Source organism: Orbicella franksi, chromosome 9 (assembly GCF_964199315.1).
Source record: "Orbicella franksi chromosome 9, jaOrbFran1.1, whole genome shotgun sequence".
NCBI lineage: Eukaryota > Metazoa > Cnidaria > Anthozoa > Scleractinia > Merulinidae > Orbicella > Orbicella franksi.
Window position 1 is genome coordinate 26920626 of NC_138153.1, and position 21200 is coordinate 26941825.

The following is a 21200-nucleotide window of genomic DNA, read 5'->3' on the forward strand; positions in this document are numbered from 1 at the left end:
CAGCCAACACAATTTTGTTCAGCGGTGAATAAAATAAAAGAAGCAAGGGACGGGGAGAACTGGAAAGAGTCGGTTCCGTCTAGGACAGCCTTCCGCGCTCCAGACTAGAATGGATTCTCTATGGCTTCTAGCCTGCAAACAGGGTCCCAGCGAGGGCGAAAAAAAATATCCTGTGAGCGAAGTGACCCGTTTAGTGCGAAATATATATTTTGAGCGAGACGAACGCTCTCCTCGTCACCAGACTGCTCTCGGCTAGCCCCGCTCGCCCTAGACAGGGAGCCTGTATGTTCGCAGGCTATATAGCTTCTAAAGCTTTGGCTTTTCAGTCAAGGAGCCTCAACGTTCTTACAAAAAGAGGAATTCTATGATATCGATACCATCACTATGAAAACATAAACTGAACAGTGACAACCAAGAGAAATTCGAGATTAACGCAACGGCTTGTGCTCATGCAAATGTTATCAATAACTTTGATGTATCTGCGGGTTCATATTTTTTGCATGTTTAAAAAATCGCAAAACCGCAACGAAGTCAGTTTCAGTTACGGTGGTTTCCGCAAGCTCCCGACCAATCAGAGTAGGAACAGGGGCGTAATTAGGGGGGGGGGGTCCTGGGGTGCCCATTACCCCCTTTTTTGTGAGCCTTTTAAACAACCTACGGCAGTTGGCGAAATCTGGTGAGTACCCTCACTTTGACACAGTGTGACCATCCCCCCCCCCTTTTTAAAAATCCTGGTTGCGCCCCCTGAGAGGAACTTGCGGGAAACATTTGTGATGTAAATTACCCAGCATGCAAAAATCCACGGAACTCTTCTTGCCCTAGCCTAGCCTCCTACGCGGACGCTCTTTGGACTCGTCAAGAGGCTAGTCCTGATCCTAGCCTGAAATGTCAATCAGCTCCACCACCCACCCCCCCCCCCCACACACACACACACACACTCAGCGTAATCCCCCGGGATAGAGACTCTCTCGCCCGGGGATTAGGTTGAGGGCGGAAGATGACTGGCATTTCAGGCTATTCCTGCCCTTGAGGCGTTCTCAGCAGGAAATGAAAACGTAGTTGAATTTTATCTGAGTTTCGACCGTCTCCTGGTATAGAAATCACTCCTTGTCGGAAAAAAAAAAAAAAAAAAAAAAAAAAAAGAGGAAAAAAGGGGAAAAAAAAACTTGCTGTGAAAGTAAAAACAAACCTGGTTTGGCGTTGCTCTACTGACCACACTCTTCCTCCCGGAACTGCCATTAGGATAATCTAAGGTAATAATTTAAGCCACAAACGTACTTGCGGTCTGTGAATGCCAAGTAGATTAGTTGTTCCATTCAGACATCCGCTTTCAGGCGGAAGCGAGGTATTGCCCACACCTCATTTCTCGCGCAATCACAACTCATCACTGCCAGCCAAAGCCTAACGCAAAAGTTCGAGTCACGTAATCTTCGAGACCGCCATGACAACCTTGTCACGCGAGAACCTTCCAAAGAATGCGGCATGGTTACTGGAGGTTGACACTCTTCTAATAACTTTGTTATCGACAGAAAAGAGGATCATTATTTTTAGGATGAATTTACCTTATTACATGTAAACGGTTTTTTAGTATATAACGAGATGAAGAAAGAGAACTGAGTAGTGAAACTTGCGGATTGACGCCCATAAAAATGTATTTCTGTCAACTGTCAACTGTTCGGCGTATCAAGAAGACAAGGTTAATGGAAACACAGTTCTTACTGACCCCACTATATATAAGGCGTGGTCAGCTAAAGTCTTATCTTTCGGTACTTAGATCAAAATTGGCTAAAAATAAATACGAAAGACAAATAAATAATGCAAAATATTTCCTCGAAAGACTACTTTAGTTTTGAATAGAAGCCTAGGAGCCTATGAAAAGCGTGAAGAAAAACATGTCTGCAAAGGCAGAAATAAACAAAATAAAAAACTGACTATAAAGAAAGGTAACAATACAATAATGACACTGACCGGAATAAGGACAAGTGTAATATGGGTCGAACCATCTAAAGGGGAATTGGAAAATGGAAATGAAGTTTGTTTGTTTTGTTTGTTTCTTTTAATTTATTTTCTTTCTCTATTTCATTTTTTTTTTCTGAAAAATTGAAAACGAAGATTGACAGCTCCTCAAACGTTATTGCAAAGCTGATTTAGATATTAAGTTAGTTTCACTACATTTAAGGTTACAGACATGTTCAGCGTGAAAGATTCCTTGAGGCAGAGTCTCCGTTCGCGTGTCGTTTATAAATTGACATGTGCTGGCTATAATTCCTGCTACATTGGTGAGACCACTCGCCACATTTGTACACGTGTCGGAGAGCACCAGGAGAGCACCTTGTGTCGGACAGGGCTTCGCATGTTTACAATTCAAGCACTTACAGTCATCAGGGACTTGTCGTGACTCGTGCTCTGCAGAATCTTTCACGATTCTAGACTCTCCGGCCTCGAGTTTTCAAGTAAGGTAAGATAAAAGACGGAAGTGCTGTATATTAAGTGGGAACAGTCCAACTCTAAACCAACCCAGGCACTTAGATTTGTCTCTTCCTTTTTAATTCTTTTTGATTTTTTGTTTATTTTATTTTATTTCCTTATTTCTAGATAGATATATACATATACTTCATGAACTTGAACAGAATAAATTTATAGAGCGATCGACTCTGAGAGGAGCAGTGTAGATAATAAACAATAGTAGCAAGACTTCAATTCATCGTTTTATTGCAATAAAACGATGAATTGAAGTCTTGCTACTATTGTTTATTATATATATATATATATATATATATATATATATATATATATATATATATACTTTTTCTGTTGATGATTGTTTGTGTTGTTCTTTTTTTTGCTGTTAGTGTTTTTGATTCTGCTTCAACTGCTATTGTCGCGCGCGAAATCCCTTGTTCCCAGTGTATTCCAATATTTATCTTACGGTGTAATTAAAGTAATCATGGATACAGTGAAAATTCAAATGTACAAGCGTCGAACATTTGCAGCTGAAGTTTCCTTTTTGAAAATTGCTGTCACTCCGCTGTTTTTACCACCATTTGAAAATGAAGTGTTATCATTATCGACTGAAATTTCGAGAGTATTGCACACGCGCAGATAGCCTGCACCTGGTTTAATTCAATGTCGACTGCTAAGAACCACAGAAATGGACTTTAGCAGATTTCACTGCAGCGATAACCTTATCGATTCCAGTTAATAAGGTGAGACAGGCGATAACGTCAGATATCAGAATTGTTCATTTATCAGTTTCTCACGGTGACCCTTAGGTGGTCACGGACCGACAATCTGTTAGTGTAGATATATCGGTAATTGTTGGGTTGTTAATGAATTTTGGTCCATGCAGACGTTTGCAAGCTGCTCCAGTTGCAACTGTCTTTGAAGCCGGTGGCTTTACACATGTAGCCTCTTTTCACTACGTGTCTGAATAAAACTGCATTTGCCTGTTCACAGCTGGTTTGATTTCTTATATCCCAAATCTTTTCAGATCTTTTCAGAGTCAGACATGATTTGATTATCCTGTGTCTGTCCATTTTATTTAGCTTTATATATATGGTTTGTTTTAGCAGCAAAACAAAGCTGATTAACTATGAAACGAAGTTTATCCCGAACATCATATGTGCTGTAATGGCTTTTATTGCATTATTAATCACCCAAAGGATTTACTTTATTTTCGTCCCAAATAATTGAATTTGGCAATTGAGCTCAATTGATTTTACTCGAAGGACTTTAGGAATGCATTGTTCAGAAGCAATGTTTGCTTCTCTGTGTATATATTTACTCGTTGTATTAAGTTTTCCTGCTTTACGGTTTGTGGCTGTGTGTTTTTTCTTTCTTCGAGGGAGGTAAAAAGATTAACATCGGTAATTTCTCAAGTCCTATACAGTGAATTAAATAGTCTCAGACGTTTTTTGATTTTGTAGGCAGTAAACCAGATCTTTCACAGTGTGTAAGAGCTATTAAAACTTTTAAAAACCCCGAAACCAAACTCTGAAAACAAACAACGACCTGACAAGCTCTAGTGTGCTAGACTACTCCCGACAACTCCAACAAAAATATCTCAAGATAAGAATTGTCTCCCCCGGTGTCCAACCCTTCTTTCACTCGAGGACTCGAGCTGGCTGTCCTTTGTTAACAAGGTCAGAAAATTGTGTCTGTTTATAAATACACTACAAGAATACTGCGCATAATTGATGTTATTTGTTAGAACAAAAGTCAGCGTTCATTAGTCAAGCCGTTTAGTTTTTGAAACTCAGTCAAGCAAGGAGTTTTCGTCCAGTGACTACTGAGCGAAGCCTTTCAGATGCACGCCAGCTATCGGGTAAAAAATGTGACATTTGATACTGAAAATCTTCCGTTTTCTTCCAAATTCCTTCTGTTTCTAAAGAAAACATAAATCTAATTTTAAAGGGATTAACTTAGCCTTAAAACGAATTCTTAGCCAGTCTTATCTATAACGGGAATCCCATCACCCGGTTAGGTGAATATTTGGTGTTTTGAGCAAGAGAAGGCACTCCTGTGTGACCGGGGAAATTAAATAGCGCAGCTTTCGTCCATCGGCTGTCATCACATCCAACGCAATTCGATACCATTTGGTGTAGGATTCCATCCATCTATTTCTTCTGTCATCGAAAGGTCAGATCTACAGGAGCGTGGCGACGCTGTAAAAGATCGAGAGGGAAAACATATGATAGAAGTCGATTAAATCAAGCGTAACACTACCCGGTTATTCGAGAAATTAATTCGACTCTCATTGTTTGTAAACTTTGGAAGATTCCATGCTGTAGTTGAGTGTAAAGCTTGACGGGTGAGCGGAAAACGCGCGATTCTCCGGCTTTCACAAAACTTGGACAGCATCGGTGGGTTTTTTGACTATTTTTGCAATCTTTCAGGTTGAATGAAACACCCATGGCTTTTCATTCGCGTGGAATGTGTTGTGGTTAAATCCAGCTACTTGGAATTTCTGTCTCCGTCAAAATGCACATAAACTAATCTCTGTACCTCACTACGGCTTCTTTTTGGGTTTTAAGGTGCAAATATTATTCTTGTGTGTTAATCTTGGTGCTTATTTAAGGCTCAGCTGGCAGAGTACTAGCCGAACAAAGAAACAGAGCCGCGAGGTATAAATATAAAAATTATAGAACAACCGTATGTCATCGATCGGCCCTTCAGAAGATGGGCGGATATTTGTTAATATTTACTCGTTAACCATTTCCTTTAGCAGCCGAGCCAAGCAAGCGATCGAGGAGTCATCGAGATTGCACGTATTCTTCTGAAATACAGGGTCTCACTGTAACCGACGCTGATTAATCTCTTTAACCCGTTCTACTTCACAGAGATACTGCGTTGTATAGAGGCTAGTCAGACTATCAAAGACCTTGGCCATGAACTCAGCAGCGTTTCTTCTTGGTTTATTGCTAATTTCAGTAGCGCTCGCCGCTGGAGAAAACCAACAAAGCGACATTCTGCCGTCGAGTGAGAGAATCGACAGTGCCGTAGCAGTTGTTGGAAGGGCTTTTGTATATTCTCTGTCAAACCAGGCAGGGCATAAAGACGAATACAAGGTAAGTGTTGAGTTGTAAGCGGGGTGCTAACTAAAACGACATACCGACCTTTCTTTTAAATAAATTGTGGGGTAAAATAAATACACATTGATCTTTGTTTCCACACAAACGGATTTGTGTTGCGAAATTTATTTGACTTGTTTGATACAGTCCCTACGATAGATTTATGGCACAAGCAATTTCTATTTTTTTTCCGCTTGGCACATGGCACATTGGGGTTACCTAAAGTAATTCATCCTTCTGCAGAAATAAAGAATGTAATCCTAGCATTTGAATCATTACGAGTATATTGAGTTAGCGCTGAATTGGCCGCATGCTTGTCACTGCAAATATAATAGCGCTAATACATAAGTGCCCGCAAACACACTGAGTTGTAATTTAGGATGAATAAAACGCTGGCTTGAAAACTAACGTGTTTTAAGAACGTGCAAAATTTTTTATTGAGATAGCATGTGACAGCTACGAGGAATGACATCAAAATTCTTGGCGCCGGTTTAGGGTCGGCCACGCGTCTGTCAAATTCGCGATTAACCCGCTGAAGCAAGCGTTTTTAAGGACACATTCTGCGGCATATAGCGGATAAGCGCGCGTAAATTTTCTTTATAAAACGGCTTCTTCTTGTTCTTTAGCGCCCCGTTGTTGCGGTTTGGCAGAGACAAAAACTAGGGTGTAGAATAGAGATATTAAACCCGCTGAAGTGTCAAATAGATGAAATGCAGAGGGCATACCACTCATAGCTAGAAATTCTTTCAAAACCGCGCTCTTATGGTTCGTCAAGGATCTGTTTTATCAATTCATCCGTGACTAAATGAGAGACTTGAATGAGACATTGCGATGCTGTTATCAGGCTTGAAAAGGAAGGAAAAGAAAAAGAAAATCTGTTCAGCGATTTGTGTTTTTGTAGTGGACAATTCATATTTGTCTGTGTTACATATGACGTCTGGCCTCTGGCAAATACGACTTCCGGACTGATTTAATCTCGCCCAACTCCACCTCGAAAATCAATCGAAAACAAAACATTGATTACATTTTCCAAATGATTTCTAGGTTGTAAAAATCAATTTCACTGATAAAGAAACAAGTTCCCTTTCTCGTATCTATATAGGCAGATCTGCTTAAAACATGATTTATAGATGCCGTAATTGAGACTCCATTTGCAAAAAGGATGGTTTTCCATACCCGCGACTTTTTGTGGCTTGCGGTTACCCTTCTTAACAATTAAACACCTGATGTATGTCGTGTCAAAGGTCCTGTCAAATTAAGGCGTTGTGCGTGACCGCATTGTCGACCACAATTTGACCAAAATTTTATTATTTCCTTTACTGTCAATATCGGAAATTCTGGAAAGGTCTAATTTTAACAGAAGTGTTTTGAATTTGTCCGCATTTGTTGCATTGTTCCGAGCATATATGTATAAATATGTCTGGCTGCTTGCCCAACCCATATCACAAGGGAAGTCCATGTCGAAATCATGGCTTATATGACAGGAAGTATCAACTCAGTAGTTGTTCCTGTTCAACCCTTGTAACCAGTGTTTGAATAACAACAGAAACTTTCACCAGCGGCATATTTTGACTATTATATTTCAAGGAAATCTGTCGCTGGGAATTTGAGTCAATGCTACATTGAATAACTTAAGTGAACGCTTCCTTGTTTCGCATGGTGAAGACACGTCAAGATTTCACATAAATATCAGCTAGAACGACTAATTAGCGGATTAGCGCACAAGCAGTTTTTTTAAATTGGTAATGGTATTAGCCATCAGATATAGGTCATATGCTAAGAAGCTGCCATAACTCGCCAAAATTTAATATCGACCCCCTTCAGATACTTCGTGAACGACAGCAGTTGCGGCAAGATTTATACGATTCTAGGAGTTCTCTATTTTTACTGTTTTAAACATAAGTAGTATAAGCTTCAAATTGGTACTCATAAAGTGTATCTTTACTTAGCACGTGCATATTTTAGTAACATATTTCTCCACAGAAATGATATTCTAATGGCCAATTTCCTACATGCGATGCGCCTACGGGGAATAATGGTAGTTGTATTCATCATCTTGGACTGAATATTTGTTTTGTTGAATACAACTACAGCGGAACTGAACCCTGCCTTACGGCCACGCCGTTAATACAGCCACCTCTTCATTATAGCCACACTATTCTGGCTGGAACAAAAGCTCGAAGTCAGTTATTTTCTTATTTAAAGAACCCTTTTAATACAGGCCACTCAGTTAATACGACTAGATTTTTGCAGCCCGTTGGTATAGAGGGAATTGGCCATTGTTCGCCCACGTTCTTAAGGCTTTATAGAACATTTTATCTCTCAAAAAAAAAATCAAAGATAAAAATTAAGGAAAATCTTGTGTAATAACACGTGTGTAGACTTGTGTTTTCAAAACGTGATGATGAATTTGTCAGAGTCGCGTGTGTTTGACCTAACGAAGGGACCATGTCGCGCGAATCATGTTGAGAAACGTGCCTTGCACGAGACGAATCGCCCTGTGTGACAAATTCGGCCATGATCACGCGACTGTGGCAAGCGTTCGCACGTGTAGGTGAACATGAAGGCAAGTCACTGCAAGGTTGTGTCAATGATTAACCAAAACACTTGCAAGAGTTGGGTTATTATGACAAGCAAACTATGTCTTTAAACCCGGATCTACACACTACCTAGACTTGCCACAAGTCGACCTCAAGAGTTGCAGGGTAGAATAGCTAAGAGAACGAAGCGAGCGCCGAGATTTTACTTCTCGAAGCGGCCGAGCGAGCGATGAATCGAAGTCGCGAGAGTTCCGGCAGGTCATAAATAGACAAGACGAAGGACTTTTGTGAAAATCTACACCTTGCCCTGAAATCAGCGACGTCTTCTAACGTTCATGAGGGTGATCAAACCCTAAGAATTTCTGTATCCGTCCGTGGTAATAATTAAGTGATCAGCAACCTTTTCACTTGTTAGTGATTGACTCCCTAGCAATCTGAATTATAGCAAGAGAATATGATCGTAATCTCTTAGTTATAGTCATTCCAAGGCCACCTCAAATATAACGACTGTGCTCACAGGGTTTCAGACCGACAAGACCCCTTCTCAGGACTGAAGGCCATTCTCAATCGGATTAGCCCAACGGACAAATTACCCTCATATTTCTTGACGAGCAAGTGAATGTTTTTTCATTGATAAAAGTATTCTCTATCCCTTTTATGTTCCACCCACCAGGTTGTTCAGAGAGGGCAAGCTTCGTTACCTCAATGGCTGTCTTACATCGAGGAGAAATCTGTGCTGCTAGGCGTGCCGTCATGGCGCGACCGAGGTGACATTGTCATCGATTTTCAATCAAAGGATGGAAATACGGAACATTCCCTGAACATCCAGGTAAAAGACATGCTTGACGAAGTGTCACAGCCTTCGCCACGCTCTAACAATACCAAGACTTCTTCTTATTCCAAACCAAAATGTCCCAAGGGGTTACCAGTGGCAGCTGCCTCTATCGTGCTGGACTATCATTTGGAGAAAGTTACGGGAGAGATGAGAGTCGAGATCATGAACAAAGTAGCTGACTTTGTTGACGTGGATGTGAAAAATCTTCACATGTTAGCGGGCAAGGGACACAACACCGCTTTTGGGCTAAAAGATGTGATAACAGTCACAGCAGGGCCAGGCAATGTGGGGGATTCCAAGCAGCCTGGTGTAGTGGTTTCTTGGCAGATCGGCTGTGGAATTGACATACCAATTGCTGGTGAGTTTGAAAGTACATTAATGTCTTTGAAACCCTTCATTTATTCGCGGGTCAAAGTGATAACTCTCTATACTTTCTGAGAATTTATTGCGGTATCAGTTCAGCGATCGATAAATTTCTTGCAAAGAAACCGCGATAGGAGGAATCGCAAAGGGACTGGGAACAACAGCTACGACATATGATACATTTAATTTCTTTTTTTTTTTCAAACCTATTTTCATGTAACGTGGTAGATAAATTTCCACTCAAAGGAACTATAAGGAGCTAATCTAGCTTATAACACAGGGGCTCGTTTTAGCGGGGTTCTGTTCCACTGTTTTGGCGGCTGTTTTGGCCGGACTGAAGAATATCGTTCGTTATTTCGGAGACTTTGTTTTAAAGGAATTCGTTATATTGGGTTCCAGGTCAAGTTATTTTGAACCATGGGACTCTTTCTTGATTTTTACCTTTCTCCACTCTCAAGTTTCTCGCAAGTGCACTGAAAAAACACATTTTAAACTCGAATTGTTTTCATGTTTTCTCAGGAGTACGAATAGCTTCTTTCCTCAAATCCAGTACAGAGACGGGATCCTTTGGTCCAGTGCTTGGTCTTCCTGTGACTGAGTGGCACGTATCCATTGGTTACCCCAAACAGCCTCGACAGAGAGCCCACAGGCAGGTGGTTCAGGACAAAACTCCTAAAGTTGTCAAACGATCAACAAAACGAGACGTTCGAGCGATCCAAGCGACTCCAACACCGACCTTGACTGTGGCACCTCCCACGTCTGTTGTCGCTAGTGTCACGATAACTGTTACTAGAACAAGCTCGGTGGCTCCGACCTCGACTGTGGCACCGACTACAACTTCGGTGGCTCCAACGACCACCGAAGAACCGACAACACCTACTACTACAAAGCCACCGACCACTACCGAAGAACCGACGACAACGGAGACACCAACCACTACGAAGCCACCGACCACGACTGAAAAACCGACTACTGCCGAAGAACCGACGACTACGAAGCCACCGACCACTACCGAAAAAACGACAACAACGAGGACACCGACTACTACAGAGCCACCGACCACGACAGAAAAACTGACTACTACCGAAGAGCCGACGACTACGAAGCCACCGACCACGACAGAAAAACCGACTACTACCAAACGACCGACCTCTACCGAGCCACCGACCACAACCGAGAAGCCGACGACAACTGAAGAGCCTACCACGACTACAAAGCCGGTAGCCGCATCGGCAAAACCGACTACACCCGAACAGACGACGACAACAGAAGCACCAACTACAGAAACGACGACCACAGATGAGATACTGATCACCACAGAAAGACCAACACCATCTGAGAAGCTCAGTACCAGAGAAGCACCCGCCACAGAAAAACCTAATCCACAAGTCCTTAACCATATTGATCGTATAGATGTTTATCGCGGTCAAGCGCGTATGTACCACATACCCGTGGATACATTTTACGATCACCAAGACTTCTACACACCTAATCTGACGCTGTCGCTGAAAACGAATCAGTGGAAGCCGTTGTCCGAGGTGCCTTGGATTAAATTCGATCCTGAAAAGCAAGTAATCTCTGTCTTTGCTGTCGACGAGGGAGCTATCGGAATTCACGAGTTTTTCCTCGTTGCTGCTGACAGTGATGGAGAAGAAGGCTATGACGCTTTTGAAGTGAACATCTTGAGTGATTCTTCTGTTTCTTACAATCATCGATTTAGCCTTAAACTTGACTATGATTATAAGACCTTCTCCAGCGACTTTAACGTCAGATTACAGCTGCTTTCCAAACTTGCGGAGTATTTTGAAGTGAACTCCAGTAGTGTGAGAATTGTCTCGTTCACTGAGGGCTCCGTGATCTCTAAGTTCCAGTTCGATTCCTCTACCGTCCCATTCGACGACTGCGATTTTCCACTCAGGGAAAAATTTGTCTCTGAGGATGTCGACGAAGATGGCGACAGTGTGAATCCTGATCTTAAGAAAGCTCTTGAACCCGATTTTCCAGTCCAATCTGGTTCGTATGAAGGCCTTGGACCTTGTAAGGGTGGCGATGGAGTGGCGGTGACGAAACAGCGATCGGGTGTGTCGAAGACGTACATTATCATTCCAGTGGTGATCTTAGCAATTGTGTTATTGATCATCGGCGCTTGCCTGTTCGTTATCATACGCTCGCGACGCCAGCGAAAACTTTCGCTGGAAGATCAGAAACTTTTCGTGGATAAACGCAAACCGGCCGTGCTTCAGGAAGAATATGAAGTCAAAGAAAGGTTACTTAAACAGCCTCTTGTCCTGCCAAACGAGAAGCCACCCCTTTCCCCTCCGGTGCAGCCGCGAAGTCCGTCCTTAAAGCACTCAGGCAGCGACCCACCTCCATCGGCCGGGTACCAGGCTCCCTCCTTCACTTCAAGCAGACAGCCAAGTATTCCAGGAACTCCCAGTAGCAACAGCCCTCGAAAGCCAGGATATTCAGGTTACCGGCTACCCCCGGCATATGTGCCCCCGTGAGAAAAACAAAATACAGGAAAAGAAAAATAGTTGGTTCTACTGGACCTCGGACGATAAAGATTAAAAAACCGGAAAATATCCATGCCATCGAGGTATACGATGTAAACTGGACAAACTACCATAAAGATTTCGAGTAAAGAGCTGTAGCACTTTTCTGCGCTTTTGCCTTCTTACAATTTATTCAAAATTCTAGCCGAGTTTATTTGGCTTGTGATAAACGAGTTTGTGACATGCTTGGCGTGGATATGACAACACGAACTCCAAACAAGGTCAAAATAAGGCGGTCAGAATATCGGCTAAATACAAGGTAAATGTGATTTGTCCAGTACGTAATGCGAAACAAAGCGCGCGCTGGCTTCTTACATTATTAGTTAAATTTATAGTTATAGTGTATTCATCTAGACCTACACTAAAACACTGAGGCCCTTTCCACATAACGCCGGAGGAATTTAAAAGTGGAAGTTTCATTCTGAAAACGTATCAGATGTCTTCCGTCCACACTGCGCCGGAGGAATTTAAAAACGCAACAATCACCGGTCATTTTGGATTTGTGTTTGAGGAAAACTCGGTCAGGGAAGTCACGTGATTATCGTGACGCCATCGTTTTCAAGAAGCTCCGTGTTCAAAATGTTTTCCGTCCACACGAGAACGAAAATTCCTTTGGTTTGCAGAGCGTTTTCAACAAGCTCCGTTTTCGCGACGAATTAGCGTGGACGGGAAGCCTAACCGTAGAAACTAAGCTGCGTTTTCAAATTGCTCTTGCGCAGTGTGGACGCTGATTAAGACAAATGTTTCCATTTTTTATCGCAAGTGAAGAACAAGCGGTCTTGTTTTGGTTCAGCACGTCCTGGCAACTAACGAGCTAATATCCGCTTCATAAGCCTATCCCGCTTCAAAAGTAACATTCCTTCACGAAAACCTAGATCAAAACGAAAAAATCCGTCAGCCAGTTTAAAGAAGCTCAGTCACGGTATTTTGATTTATTTTGGGCACGCACAAAATTACCTTTGAATTGAAGGAAACTTGAAAATAATGGTTCACTAAGATAGAAAGACACCAAAGAGATAATAATAAGTAATAAAAGAACAAAGATGGTTGAGGATGGAGAAGATTAACACGGATTACAAACGACTAACCTAAAAAAAAAATTTTGCTTAACTTTTCGTGATGCGCAAACTGTGACGTACCTCCTTTAGGGATTTCCTTGTTAAGCGATAAGCAAGTTACAAAAAATTAAGTCGTGAATCAAATGACCCCAAAAGATTTGCCTCGGATAATTTTGTCAAGAATGCGGTAAATAGGATAAAAATAGAGGATAAACGAAAAAAAAAGATACAGTTTTCATATTGAAATAGCGCATTTAAGGAGCATATTGATTTGTAAGAAAAATTTTTACGTATATCTTGAGATATCATATCGTTATCGACGCTGTTAATTTTTTTTTTTGCCAATTTTAACCATACTTAATCAGAATATATGTATATCTTTACCAAGGTTATAATCTCTGTATTTGACTACTTCGTTAAAGGCTAAACAGATTAAAGATATATTTTTAACTGATATGTTTGCCAAGTTTGTTAATCCTGCCAAAAACAATTATTAACCAGTGTGGCGACCTGTGTGTTGTCAACGGCACTGTACAGAACCAAAGACTCTGTTTAGGGCGGTTTTCAATTGACTGCCGTGAACCACTTTGGCCAATCACGAAAGACGCAGACAATCTAGTGAACCAATCAAAACTTAAAGCAAACACGTGTAGCCGACGCAAAGCGCGGGAAAACGTCTGGCAAACGAGTCAAGCAAGTCAACAAGCTAGCAAGTCATGATTGGTTTTGGTTTAACTTCTCATTGGTTGAAAAGTGGCGTGAGTTTTTTAAACCGATCATTGGCGTAGAAATTCAAAACGAGTTCAAACGTAAACGTACTTAATTGAAACCCGCTCTATAAACGCGGTTTAGACAGAGTCTTTGATGTTACCTTAAGCAGTTTATGTGTAAATGTAAAAAACAACATGCAAATGGGCCGTGCCTCTCTAACAATGGGGCGTTGGAGCCAAGGCCAAATGCCTCGCTTTCCTGACTTTTAGTACTTTATTGAGTATTAGCTTAAACCACTGGCCGTCTTATTGGCAAACTAGCAATCTGATTGGCTTCAAACACAGACGACGTTTATCGATCGATAGTCAGTCCTCATTTTCGCCTCTAGAAGGTTACAAATGTTCCGTGAGGAAAAGTTGAAGCCGATTAAGGGAGCGATTACGCTATCCAATTGAACACTATGATAGACATTTCAATGTGCTTATGTCTTGAAACAACCGTTCAGTTCATGAAAAGTTGCCACACCCACCATGATTTCGTTCTCTCATTGGCCAGTTCAATTAGGAAAGGGACATCATATCGACCGCCGAAATGCCATCATCGACTGAACAAAACGCAGATGAAACAAAACAGTGGAGTGACTTGTTTCAATGTAAAATTTTAGCCAGTTTAACTGCATGTCATCTTCAGTTGAACACGGCGGCTAAGCAAAAATGGGCACGTGGAGGATTTTTTCGGTGGTTATTCTAAAAATGCTTTGTTGATATCAATCCTCCCTACCACACACCAACTGGTTTGATGCTAAGTGTGCTATCTCGATATAGCAGATTTCCAGTCTCTAATGGAAATTACCACGTGATAATTAGAGGTCCTTTGCACGAGCCAGTCACATGATACAAAGAAAGAACAGTCACTCTTGACTGAAACGCATGACTGGTGTGGCTGCGCAAGCTTAGTAGCCAGTAGATATGGTCCTGCCCACGTGACTTATATCAACCAATGACTCGACACGAGAAAACATTCTTGGAATTAATTCTAACCCCCTATAAGGTACATTCATTTCTTTCCTGAAGATCTAGTGGTCCGGGCTGTTCAAAGCCCGATGAAGCTAACCCAGGATTAGTGAGAATTTTGATTCCAGGTTTGTAACTTTTCGGTGAGGTTTTCTGTTTGTAATGTTTGTCCTTCAGTTTTGAGTCTGAACAATCTCAAACTACACAAAAAATCAGCAGTAAAAAATATTTTTATACAATAAAAATTAACACTTCTGTTAACTCTTAAACCTGAGTTAGAGTAACCAAGCTTTCAAACAACACGGCCCTGAGAAAAGGTCACAAAATTCTTGAATAGCGGTAGACCTTTTTGTAATAAACACGTTGTTTTTCGGCCCAAGCTGAATATTATTATTTTTCTGCCGATTTTATGGGCTGAAATATTTTTATGAATATTCCTAGATTATAGCTTATGACATTTCTGTTAAAGGATGTATATTGGGGTATCAATTACGTGTTTGGTGCCTAGAAGGCGTTGAAGTCATTTAGGTGCCAGACTACAATTAAGCAATTAAGCCTGATATGAAACAAAAAATTTTTGCAGACATATTTATATTAGCATCGAACATACGGCTAGAGCTGTTTTTGTTGTTTTTTGGCTGTACATGTTTCGCCGTTTAAAGAAAAAAAACCATATAATTGAATAGTAATTACAAAGTTTCAACACAACTGAAACTATATTCTTTTCAAAATCTCAGTCTGAGGTTTATTCTTAAAATATGCTTAGAAAATTTTGCAAATTTCAGAGTGTACATCTAATTAGCTAAAAATAAAGATATAGGACAACTTTCACAACGAAAAGTGTTTTATTTTATGTAAAGCATCGAAACAGTTTCTAATTCTAGAATAAATTTTACACATAGTTATCAAGGACGCTAGCAATATTGGTGGCAAATATTGCTCACCTCTCAGGATTGAACGCGATTACTGTTTGACAAGTATTTCATATCTGGCTAACTTATTAAAACATTTTCATATTTCTTTAAAATTGACAAGATTATGTGTGTTTTGTTGATTTTTAGGCCCGTCCACTCTACGCAAGAGAAATTTGAAAACGGTGTTTTCACTCTGAAAATTAAAACGCATCAAATGTTTTCCGTTCACACAACACCGGAGAAATTTGTAAACGCAACAATCAACTGTCATTTTGGATTTGTGTTTAAGGAAAATTCGGGCAATCATAGATTGGTACCGTGACTTAATCGTTTACGAAAAGCTCCGTTTTCAAAATGTTCTCCGTCCACACTAAAACCCAAAGCTGGCGTTTTAAATTCCTCTGATTTGAAGAGCGTTTTCGAAAAGCTCCATTTTCGTGACGGATTACGTAGAAATATAGCTGCGATTTCAAATTTCTCAGGCGTAGTTTGGGCGGAGCCTCATACGCGAGGACACTTTGTGATGCCAGTTACAAAGCGCGTGCCTGCATAAGCTAACCAAACGTTCAATCCGGGACTGATCTACTGAAGAGAAAAATTATTTAACTATCAATAGTGCCAGATCGTTTAGTGCAAAGTCAGTAAGCGGACAAATCATCCTTGTTGTTAGCGTGTTAGTATAAACTTACATTTATCATTCTTAGTTTAATAGAACAAGTTTGAAAATCAAATTTTCACCGTCAGAGGGGAAGAAATTCGTGTGCCAGTTTTTACTATTTAGTTTACATTGAGCTTAGTTTTACATTACCTTTACATAACTGAATAAAATACTTTCAAAACATATTAAATGGTTAAAAATGGCACTTTTTGCCTCATAAAGTCTGCTGATTTTTTTTTTTGTCTGTTCTGTTATCCCATGTTTCTTCTTGTCTCAATTCTTTCAAGTTTACAAAAATCTTAATGTGCTACTCGTATTTCACAGAAGAATGAAAAATTCCTTAAATTATGTCAATTTCAGTGAATAAAAGCTCGCGAGAAAGTTCGTCTTTTGCCCTTGGCTCATTTTTGAATCACCTTGAGCAATGAATAATTTTATCCAAAGTAAAAACTAATCAGAATTGCAAAAGAAGTCGAGAGCATCAAGCACAAATAATGAATTTTGCTAATTCGAACTCTGTTTACATTGTTTTAAATACAGTGGATTAACGTAAGTTCTAACTACTGTAAAAAAAATCTCGCACCCAACAACTGCAAAGCTTTACTGAAACACCAAACACCAATCATGTCAACAGTGATTTAAGACTAACTTCACCACGGTCAGTGGCAAGGTGAAAGCGGTCATGCGCACTGAAAACTAGCTTGAACATTACTTTTTATTCTCTTGTTTACTCGATGTCTGAATGCAACGGAGTTTCCGCTCGGAAAATTTGCTTGCGAATGTTCAAATTGCGGCTATTTACAAACTTATCCTATAACTCTGTGTAAGTTGGTTTTGAAGCTTAATTATAAAGCCAGCTAGCGTTCCAGGGAGCATTTTCTTTAATCGCCTGGACATTACCTCCATTCGATCTCACGCCATTTTTGAGTTATTTGTCTCACTTTAGCCTCACCCCAAATGCTTTTTAGCTCACGAGAGATTTTGCACTCCTGTGTGTGAACAAGCACGGGAACAAAAGGCCTTTTCATCTAGAAAACTAACATGCAAAAATTAATTTTTGTTCTCTGTTACTACGTTACTGGATTGTCGCTTTTGTTAAAACCTGAGAACCATTTTGATACATTTCCGTCTGGCTCCAGCAAGCTGGAAACTTTGGTTTTGATCAGACCAACCATGGAATTGTCTCTTTCCATTTCTTGTTCTCGTTCGTCTTCTTCGTCATCATCGCCAAGTGTGAACACAACCGGTGGCTTCTCTCGGGTATCCCGCACGTCCCGCGAGTCCCGTGAAAATAGTGACCCGACATCTGGGAGAAGTGATTTTCCTAGACTCGCTTTACTTTTCCTCTGTGGTTTAGTTCCGTTTGGAATTCCTCCTTTACTCTTCCCACGCCTCAAATCTGGCACAGAGGTATTGAACGAAGTGAAGAAGTCGTCTTTCGCCCTCAACGAACTTTTCCAGCTATTCCTCCTCTCGTACTCTTCATCGTCCCAAAAGTCAAGCGTTGATTGGCTAGAGTAGCTGTTAGAGCCCAGTGCGCTGTAAGATGGTTTGCCGCGCGGCACACGGCCATTGGTGTACTGGTGCGGATTTGTGTAGTCTTGGTACTTGACCTCGATCAGAGGAAAACTTTCTATGCCCAGGCCACCCCGACTCTTGACGGCCGAGACGTGATTCCAAATGGGCGTCGGCTTGGTGATACAGGGCGTGTGTTCATCATCAAAATCTGTGTCAAAAATCGATTTTTCGTGGTCGAACTTATCTTCAAGGCCTTGCTCACTGGGTGCGTCAAACAGAGAATCAGGGTATTCGTCAAAGTCGCTCTCCCTAGAAGCTCTTCTATTACTCTTCCGCTCACCTTCGCCGAAATCATAATCATAGTTATCAAAGTGTTCTTGAGTTCTCTGATGATAATCAGAACTTATGCTATGGCGGCGGCCTTGGGAAAGAATTCTTTGTTGATTATCAGAGGTGGAACTATGTCGGCGAGCTGGGATATACTGGGAGAGTTCATACTCTGACGCGTTACTTTGACGACAAATAGACTGCCGATGGACAGAACCGTCGTCTCTCGTGAAATCGGGACGCCTTCGTGCGTCTTCGTAACGTTGTCGCTCACTTCGTACATCTTCGTATTCTCGAGGCTTGTAAATGTACGATTCGCTGTCATCAGAATCATCGAAGCTAGTTTTCTGACATTCTTCACTGTTCTCGGAATCTTTCTTGTCGTCGCTTTGTGCGCCTATGGATATGTTCAACATAGATTTCCCAAAATCTCGTAGCTTATTTGAGAGAGAAGGCAGCGTTGTTTGCCCGGCTGATGTTGCCCCCACTGATTCGTTTGTTGGTGCAGAAATGTTAAGCATAGACTTTCCCAAATCTTTCAGTTTCGACGATAAACTTAGCCCAGAAGTTGAGCTTTCGCCGAAAGGTTTTGTTGCCTCTTGTCTCTCCGCAGTTTCCGCTTGGGAAATGTTCAACATTGACTTAACACCTTTCAGTTTTGTAGAAATGTTTCCTGCGATGTCGGAAAAATTCATGTCGAGTACCGCATTCAACATGGACGGCTCTTCCTCGTCATTGTTCCTGTACGTGTAATAAACAGGAATGTCCAGGGGGGGTCGCTCTGTGTCGTCGTCATCATCATCCCACATGGCTCGGACGTTGAACGATGCTCTGTCCTTTACGTTGAAAGGAAATTTGAACGGGTTATTTTGATTGGCAGAATTTTTGGTTCTGTCTGTTGCCGCCGCCGTTCCTTGCCTGGGGTGACCTCCTGTCGCGTTTGGTACTGTCAAATGTTTACTCGAGGGACTACCATTTGGAATATTCGCCTTTCCACCATGATCTTTCCCGTCCTCTCCTACGCCGTCTTCCTTAGAGTTATTAGATACTGACAGCATCGAGGGGTAACGGTTGTTAAAATGTACAGTGTGCGAAGTGAAGTCCATTGTACCGTCTTCGTTTCTTCGCCGCAGCGTTCGAGGTGTTCTCTTCTCTTGGACAACAGGGCGTTTAGTTTTGCTCCTTTTCACTAAACAAGAAATAGTAACCGGGATTCCTACCACAGACAGAAGAATAGCAACAGGTATAAAATGTGCCAACCAACCCCATTGAAAAGGAGGGTCTGGTCCGAACAATTTGGGATCGCAGGCTCCAAAGAATTTGAAGTGCGCACTTTCGATTGGAAATCTTGTAGTGAGCGCATTTTGAAACTTCTGCTCAATGACGTTTGTTTCTTCGTCAAGTATCCTCGATCTAAGCTTGCTGTAAGTGTCTTCATTACAAGGAGAATAAGGAATATTCGCAAATACAATAGTCATATTTCTCGATGCTTTGTTAAACGACTTGACCAAGATTTTGGCTGGTTTTTCGTTGAAACAATAGCGTGCCAACTTCGTGGCGAAGTCAATTCTCATTTCCACGTTTGTCATAAACCGCTGAAAATTTGTTCCTGTAGTTAAAATCAATTCATGGCTGTACTCAATGCCGTCCTCTTTCACACGAAGCTTGAAAATAATTTCATATTTCAAATCTCCTTTAACGCCGTCGACAACGACTTTATAAGTGAAGATGCCCACGTTGCCTGGAAGAGGAAAGCCATAAACCTCCCGACTTTTTGCATCAAACTGTACCCACGAGGTTTGAAGAATCTTTCCATTGTTAGATGTCTTCATTGTAAAGCGAGGGTTTTTAATTTCACCGTTCACAGCATCAATAGTCTGTTGAGGGATAGGAATTCGGAATGCTCGCCCAACATGCGCCGTGCCTTGGAAAACGTTTGGCGTTAATTTTGTTGTGGCAAGAGTAGAACGACTTGGGCCGGTGGAACTGGAGCTAACGGAAGATGGCTTCTCGGTTGAGTTTATGGACACCAGCGAAAAAAACACCTTGAGAACCGTAAGTGCTTTTGACATTGGAGAAGAGACTTCTCTGCTTCATGAGAGCGGCGGACTTAAGCTCTGTTCAATACTGGCCGCTGCTCACGGGTTGATACAGCCAAACAAAACTTTAACTGGCAATGTGTCGCGACACGCCTGAAAGGGGAAAAAATAGCTTAATTTTAATATCTGATAAGTTGACACACGGACGGAACTAATAGCTTTTGTGTAACTCTAACCATTAACCAAAACACAAATTGTTTGATGCCTAAAAGACGGAATATTGACAGAAACAGATTTAAGATTATAAAGCGAGGTGGATAACTATAAGTTTTATCTGTTTAACGAAGATTAAAGTAGATAACAGCACTTTTCAATTGTATGATTGAGGGGAAGCAAGTTTTCAGATTTAAGTTAAAGTGTTGCGCTTAAGATCGGAGAATTATACGCAGTTCCAGAACTTATATCAAATACATGTCTCGCTACTACTTTGAGGAATTTTTCGGCAGTTTGTAAAAGTACTGTGAAAATGTTTTCGATTTTTTCTAAACAGGAGTGCCTCAAAAACATGACCGACGCATATTGGAAAATATATCAAGTCTAGAATGAAAACGTTCTGTAACCGCAATTTCATGATTTGTTCTCTTGTTGTTGTTGTGGCTTTTATAAAAGCCTTAAACGACTTGGGTGTACTTTGTGGCTTCAAAACAAGCTTTTTCAAATACACAAAACAGGTATACAATAAACTAGTTCACCATGGTAAATTTAACCTCTCTGGAACCTTGCCTTGATAGTCAAGCGCACAACACGTTCTTTTGGGATGCAGAACTGCGGTTGATGGAAAAATATATGTAAATCTTTGAAAATTTGCACTACTGCTAAATGAAGTTTGAGCATTTCTCAGTTCACAAAATTGTTCGGGCTCCAGTTTGGCAGATTTCTCCAAGTATTAAATTTTCCTGTGCATTGCAGCTGGGAGTTGACGTCATCGAGGCATGTTTGTACTTTAGGTAAGAAATTAACTGGTGGGAATCCAATCACAGATATTATTCGCGTCTTTAGTCCTGGGAAAAAATAAAAGCAGGCCTTAGACACGAATCAAAAC

At 41.1% G+C, this 21200-nt stretch overlaps 2 protein-coding genes across 2 annotated transcripts; one reads left to right on the plus strand and one right to left on the minus strand.

The window, feature by feature from the left end:
* The first annotated feature begins 3850 nt into the window (after nucleotides 1-3850).
* LOC145496840 (uncharacterized) lies at nucleotides 3851-13306 on the plus strand. Its single transcript, XM_081476596.1, has 4 exons — nucleotides 3851-4862; nucleotides 5340-5567; nucleotides 8784-9303; nucleotides 9828-13306. Exons 2-4 carry the CDS (start codon nucleotides 5388-5390, stop codon nucleotides 11810-11812), a joined length of 2685 nt encoding a protein of 894 aa, XP_081332722.1. The 5' UTR covers nucleotides 3851-4862; nucleotides 5340-5387; the 3' UTR covers nucleotides 11813-13306.
* A 3571-nt stretch (nucleotides 13307-16877) lies between these two features.
* On the minus strand, nucleotides 16878-20304 carry LOC145497221 (uncharacterized). The gene has a single exon (XM_081477030.1). The coding sequence runs from the start codon at nucleotides 20129-20131 to the stop codon at nucleotides 17285-17287; it is 2847 nt and encodes a 948-aa protein (XP_081333156.1). The 5' UTR covers nucleotides 20132-20304; the 3' UTR covers nucleotides 16878-17284.
* Nucleotides 20305-21200: the final 896 nt, after the last annotated feature.